Source organism: Oncorhynchus masou, chromosome 6 (genome assembly GCF_036934945.1).
Source record: "Oncorhynchus masou masou isolate Uvic2021 chromosome 6, UVic_Omas_1.1, whole genome shotgun sequence".
Taxonomy (NCBI): Eukaryota; Metazoa; Chordata; class Actinopteri; order Salmoniformes; family Salmonidae; genus Oncorhynchus; species Oncorhynchus masou.
The window spans coordinates 66,661,575-66,667,323 of NC_088217.1; the positions used below are offsets into that span (position 1 = coordinate 66,661,575).

Sequence of the window (5,749 nt, forward strand, 5' to 3'; positions counted from 1 at the left end):
GCCACGGCTCTTGCAGAGCAAGGGGAACCACCACTTCAAGGTCTCAGAGCAAGTGAAGTCACCAATTGAAATGGGGCGGCAGGGTAGCCTACTGGTTAGAGCGTTGGACTAGTAACCGGAAGGTTGCAAGTTCCATTCCCCGAGCTGACAAGGTACAAATCTGTCATTCTGCCCATGAACAGGCAGTTAATCCACTGTTCCTAGGCCGTCATTGAAAATAAGAATTTGTTCCCAACTGACTTGCCAAGGTAAATAAAAATAATAATAACTAATATCTAGCATGCACAACCGCTAACTAGCTAGCTGTTACACTCACCCCACCTTTTGACCTCCTCCTTTTCCGCAGCAACCAGTGATCCGGGTCAACAGCATCAATGTAGCAGTATAACTTTACTCCGTCCCCTCGCCCCTACCCGGGCGCGAACCAGGGAAACTCTGCACACAGACAACAGTCACCCACGAAGCATCGTTACCCATCTCTCCACAAAAGCCACGGCTCTTGCAGAGCAAGGGGAACCACTACTTCAAGGTCTCAGAGCAAGTGAAGTCACCAATTGAAACACTATTTAGCGCGCACCACCGCTAACTAGCTTGCCGTTTCACATCCGTTACACAAGCTTGTTGATTTTGTCCACCCCACTAGACATGATCAGGACACGCAGGTTGAAATATCAAAACAAACTCTGAACCAACTATATTATTTGGGGACAGGTTGAAAATCATTATACAGTTATGGCAATTTAGCTAGTGAGCCTGCTGTTGCTAGCTAATTTGTCCTGGGATAGAAACGTTGAGTTGTTGTTTTTTTTTTTTACCTGAAATGCACAAGGTTATGCCCCCGACAATGAATCCACAGATTAAACCCAGTTAATTTCTAGTAATCTTTCCTTCTTCAGGTTTTTTCTTTGGACTTTATATGGCAGTGGTTAGCGTGTTAAGCTCTCAATCCCTCGCCATAAATGACGTATTGGCCCTTTAACAAAGTTTAGGCAGTGGTTTGCTCGTGGTTGTTTGGTAAGCATGATGCCGCTTTGAACTTGTATATTTTTAGGGTATAAAATCAAAGCAGGGTTTATGGTAAACTGGCTCTACATAGTTTACAATCATTGTCATGTTAAAAAGAAAATGGCTTAAAGTAGGAAAGACGACGAAGTTGAATCTTTGAGAAGATAAATATTCGAAGCAATCGTTGATACGTTTATCAACAGCCTAACATTGGGTCATCACTAGTTACCACAGTCATAAACCATGCCCATTTCAAAAATGTATCTTCTTAAAATCTGATTTTAGACCTAACCACACTGCTAACCTTTTCCCTAACATTAAATTCATTTTTATTTTGATACATTTTTACGATAGGACAATAGCCAATTTTGACTTTGTGTTTGTGGTAACTAGTGGAAACCTCCCATGACGTGATTTATGTTGATCAACTTCCGGATGTCAGTGCAATGACCAACAGGTATAGTTCAGCCGACAAAACAAGGAAGGCAACTTCGTTTATTAATTTGACCGATAATTGAGAAAAGCAAATGTTTTTTATTATCGTAAATTGTAGTTTTGAGTAGTACTTTTTAATGCACGCGTGTCATTTTGTCATTATAAATTTGTCCAGTGCAATCTTTGCTCCGGTTTCGGTTGAGGCTTGTGCGGTAATCAAGCGCTTCGCAGCCTCTCGCATGTGAAGGAATCACAGAGGAATATACAGATTATCAAAGAAGGCTGTTCTAAAAAGAACTTTTTTTCGGATTACAAGGACAACATGAAAGTCACTGTAACTTTTGGAGCAACTGCAGTGGTCGTTCCGTGTAAAGGAGAATGGACAGTTCGGGAGTTGGTAGACCAAGCCAACCAGAGGTATCGAAAGATTCTGGAACAGGTAAGCAAAATGGGGTCTTTTGAAATATATTGACGTATTTTACTTTGGCTGACGTTTGTTTTTATACCCTCCCTTTTAATCCGGGTTGTTTGTCATTTTAATTATTTATTTATTTTTTAAACAATAGTCTACTACATATTTTCTTACATTAGCCTATATTCATTAACTCTTGAAACGGAAACCGTTTACCATTAACCAAGCGGAAGCAAATGGTACGAAACGGGGAGGGACTTACCTGCATTTGTCCAATAGAAACTGGATTTCGTTGCAAAATTTCCAAGCCATAGATACATATACTTGAAACCACCATGTTATTATTCTGGACAGAGTGTATATGCCAGGCTACAAATCAACGGGGCACATTGTAAATAACTTTTAATCACTTTCTTTGTAAGCACCAGAAAGCCAGGTGTTAGTGGTCTATATGAGTATCATGTGCCCCAGCTAGCATGCAGCTGTCTAGAGATGTTCTATGTGGCTCTGTTGAAATGGTCAGTATCTCCCTGTGCAGGTGGGACTCTGTTTGATGTGCTCTGCATTGTTTCACCTAGCCTGTGTGGCGGACAACAGCCTTTGTCCTCTGATTGATGGGGGATTAGGGTGGCTGACAGCTCAGTGTTATCAGCTGGTTTTTCCCTGGCGCGATGGCAGGAGGCCGGTGATGGACAGGGTTATGCCAGGCAGGCAGTGGGGATGGATGGCTTCCCATTAGAGCTTCCACCCAGGCACCCACCTGCGTTGGTAGGCTCTCATCTGCCAGGTCTCCCCAGGCCCTGTGCTGACTGGGTTTGTGTCCCAAATGGCATCTTTTTCCCTATAAAGTGCACTACTTTTGACAAGGCCCTAAGTTGAAAAAGTAGTGAGCTATAGTAGTGAACTATATAGGAAATAGGGTGCCATTTGGGATGCACACTGGATTTCAGTTGCAGCCCAACATCCAGGCAAGTTTTCCCCCTGTCATTGGTTATAGGAACCTGAGTTTGTCCTAATCAGGTCACATGGGAAAAAAACTCAGGGACTTACAATATGTGGCTGCCTAGCTACCCTTGTCTAAATTATGTTTGGCTTCAATTGGTAGAATTAGTAGAAGCCTCTTTGTGGCCAATTATGTGTGAAACACATCTCACTGACCTAGAAATCCCTCGGACATGATCAAAACAAACCCAGGGTCCCACAAAGTGAAATTACCTGCGTCTAGTGAGATTCATCCTAGGAACAATCAAGGGGTTGGCTGGTGAGGATCCACTCTATCGTAAACCATGAACTTTGCAGCTCTCTAATTGCCTGCCACTGGTGTGACAGCATTCATAGACAGTGTCCGGTGTCCTTGGCTTAAACAGAGATATCCTGGGTCTGTGTGGAGAAGGCACACAGAGGAATGTCAGTCACCCTCTCTCAGTGGAAAAGGGAAGGTTGTGTAGCTGCATGGTTTGTCCCTGCCACTCAGGTTACAGCCATAGCCCGTGCCAATATGGTGAGACAGACAGCCATGAGTTCTCTGTAGCTATGTGTCCATCAATATTATATTTTTTTGAGCAGTGGAAGCTCCTCAGAGGAGGAAGGGGAGGACCATCTTCCTCAGTGAACTTCATGAAAATATAAATTGTGAAACATAAAAAGAATATACTAAATATATTCACTTGCCACCAAATAATTGATTAAAACACTTTTCTGCAATGAATGTCAATAGTAGCCTCAGCAGCACACACAGCTAGCTTCTGTCCTCCACTGGGTACATTGACTTATACAAAACCTCGGAGGCTCATGGTTCTTAACCCATTCCATAGACTTGCACAGTATTGATGACAATGATGACCTCATGACCTCCTGTCAGAGCTCTTGCAGTATGAATTGACATGTTTTCCACCCAATCAAAGGATCTGAGAATGAATCTAGTACTGAAAGCATAAGCTACAGCTAGCTAGCACTGTAGTGTGTAAAATGTGGTAAGTAGTTGACTCAGAGAGAGAGAGAGAGAGAGGCAATAGTTGAACAGTTAACAAATTAATTTCTTCCAAAATTAAGAAGTAAGCAAGACATGGCAAGCTATATACACTGCTCAAAAAAATAAAGGGAACACTAAAATAACACATCCTAGATTTGAATGAATGAAATATTCTTATTAAATACTTTTTTCTTTACATAGTTGAATGTGCTGACAACAAAATCACACACAAATTATCAATGGAAATCAAATTTATCAACCCATGGAGGTCTGGATTTGGAGTCACACTCAAAATTAAAGTGGAAAACCACACTACAGGCGGATCCAACTTTGATGTAATGTCCTTAAAACAAGTCAAAATGAGGCTCAGTAGTGTGTGTTGCCTCCACGTGGCTGTATGACCTCCCTACAACGCCTGAGCATGCTCCTGATGAGGTGGCGGATGGTCTCCTAAGGGATCTCCTCCCAGACCTGGACTAAAGCATCCGCCAACTCCTGGACAGTCTGTGGTGCAACGTGGCGTTGGTGGATGGAGTGAGACATGATGTCCCAGATGTGCTTAATTGGATTCAGGTCTGGGGAACGGGCGGGCCAGTCCATAGCATCAATGCCTTCCTCTTGCAGGAACTGCTGACACACTCCAGCCACATGAGGTCTAGCATTGTCTTGCATTAGGAGGAACCTCTGGCTACCTCTGGCGAGCACATGGAGTGCTGTGCGGCTCCCCAAAGAAATGCCACCCCACACCATGACTGACCCACCGCCAAACCGGTCATGCTGGAGGATGTTGCAGGCAGCAGAATGTTCTCCACGGCGTCTCCAGACTGTCACGCCTGTCACATGTGCTCAGTGTGAATCTGCTTTTATCTGTGAAGAGCACAGGGCGCCAGTGGCGAATTTGCCAATCTTGGGGTTCTCTGGCAAATGCCAAACGTCCTGCACGGTGTTGGGCTGTAAGCACAACCCCCACCTGTGGACGTCGGGCCCTCATACCACCCTCATGGAGTCTGTTTCTAACCGTTTGAGCAGACACATGCACATTTGTGGCAGTGCTCCCCCTGCTCCTCCTTGCACAAAGGAGGAGGTAGCGGTCCTGCTGCTGGGTTGTTGCCCTCCTATGGTCTTCTCCACATCTCCTGATGTACTGGCCTGTCTCCTGGTAGCGCCTCCATGCTCTGGACACTACGCTGACAGACACAGCAAACCTTCCTACATCTCGCATTGATGAGCCATCCTGGATGAGCTGCACTACCTGAGCCACTTGTGTGGGTTGTAGACTCCGTCTCATGCTACCACTAGAGTGAAAGCACCGCCAGCATTCAAAAGTGACCAAAACATCAGCCAGGAAGCATAGGAACTGAGAAGTGGTCTGTGGTCCCCACCTGCAGAACCACTCCTTTATTGGGGGTGTCTTGCTAATTGCCTATAATTTCCACCTGTTGTCTATGCCATTTGCATAACAGCATGTGAAATGTATTGTCAATCAGTGTTGCTTCCTAAGTGAACAGTTTGATTTCACAGAAGTGTGATTGACTTAGTTACATTGTGTTGTTTAAGTGTTCCCTTTATTTTTTTGAGCAGTGTATATTCACTTAGCGAGCAAATGCAGCTAGCTAGTTTAGCCCACTCAAACACCCGGCACAACACTGGAACTCTTCTTGGTCGAGGTAAGCTTTTGGTTTTATTAATTTATTGCCATCGTGGCCCGCCTGTGTAACTGCTAAACTGATTTATGACTGTACACTGTACTGTATGATTGTAGCGGGTTTACTCACGCCTTAATTCAATTTGACTATGACATGACGACAATGTAGGCTCTGTCGTGGTTAGCTGTCATCATATGAAGGTTTGGCTTGGAAAGGTTTTTTCACCTGTTCACAGACAGCTGATGTGTTGTGCACTGAAGGTAAAAGGAGGAGAACGCG

At 44.2% G+C, this 5,749-nt stretch overlaps 1 protein-coding gene across 2 annotated transcripts in view; it reads left to right on the top strand.

Moving 5' to 3' along the window:
- The first annotated feature begins 1,443 nt into the window (after positions 1-1,443).
- Positions 1,444-5,749, top strand: part of pard3ba (par-3 family cell polarity regulator beta a) — a 174,945-nt gene continuing 170,639 nt past the window's right edge. For both annotated transcript variants that reach the window (XM_064969419.1, XM_064969420.1), the window contains exon 1: positions 1,444-1,879. In XM_064969419.1, coding sequence (XP_064825491.1) covers positions 1,763-1,879 — 117 coding nt within the window. In that variant the 5' untranslated portion in view covers positions 1,444-1,762. The remainder of the gene's footprint in view (positions 1,880-5,749) is intronic.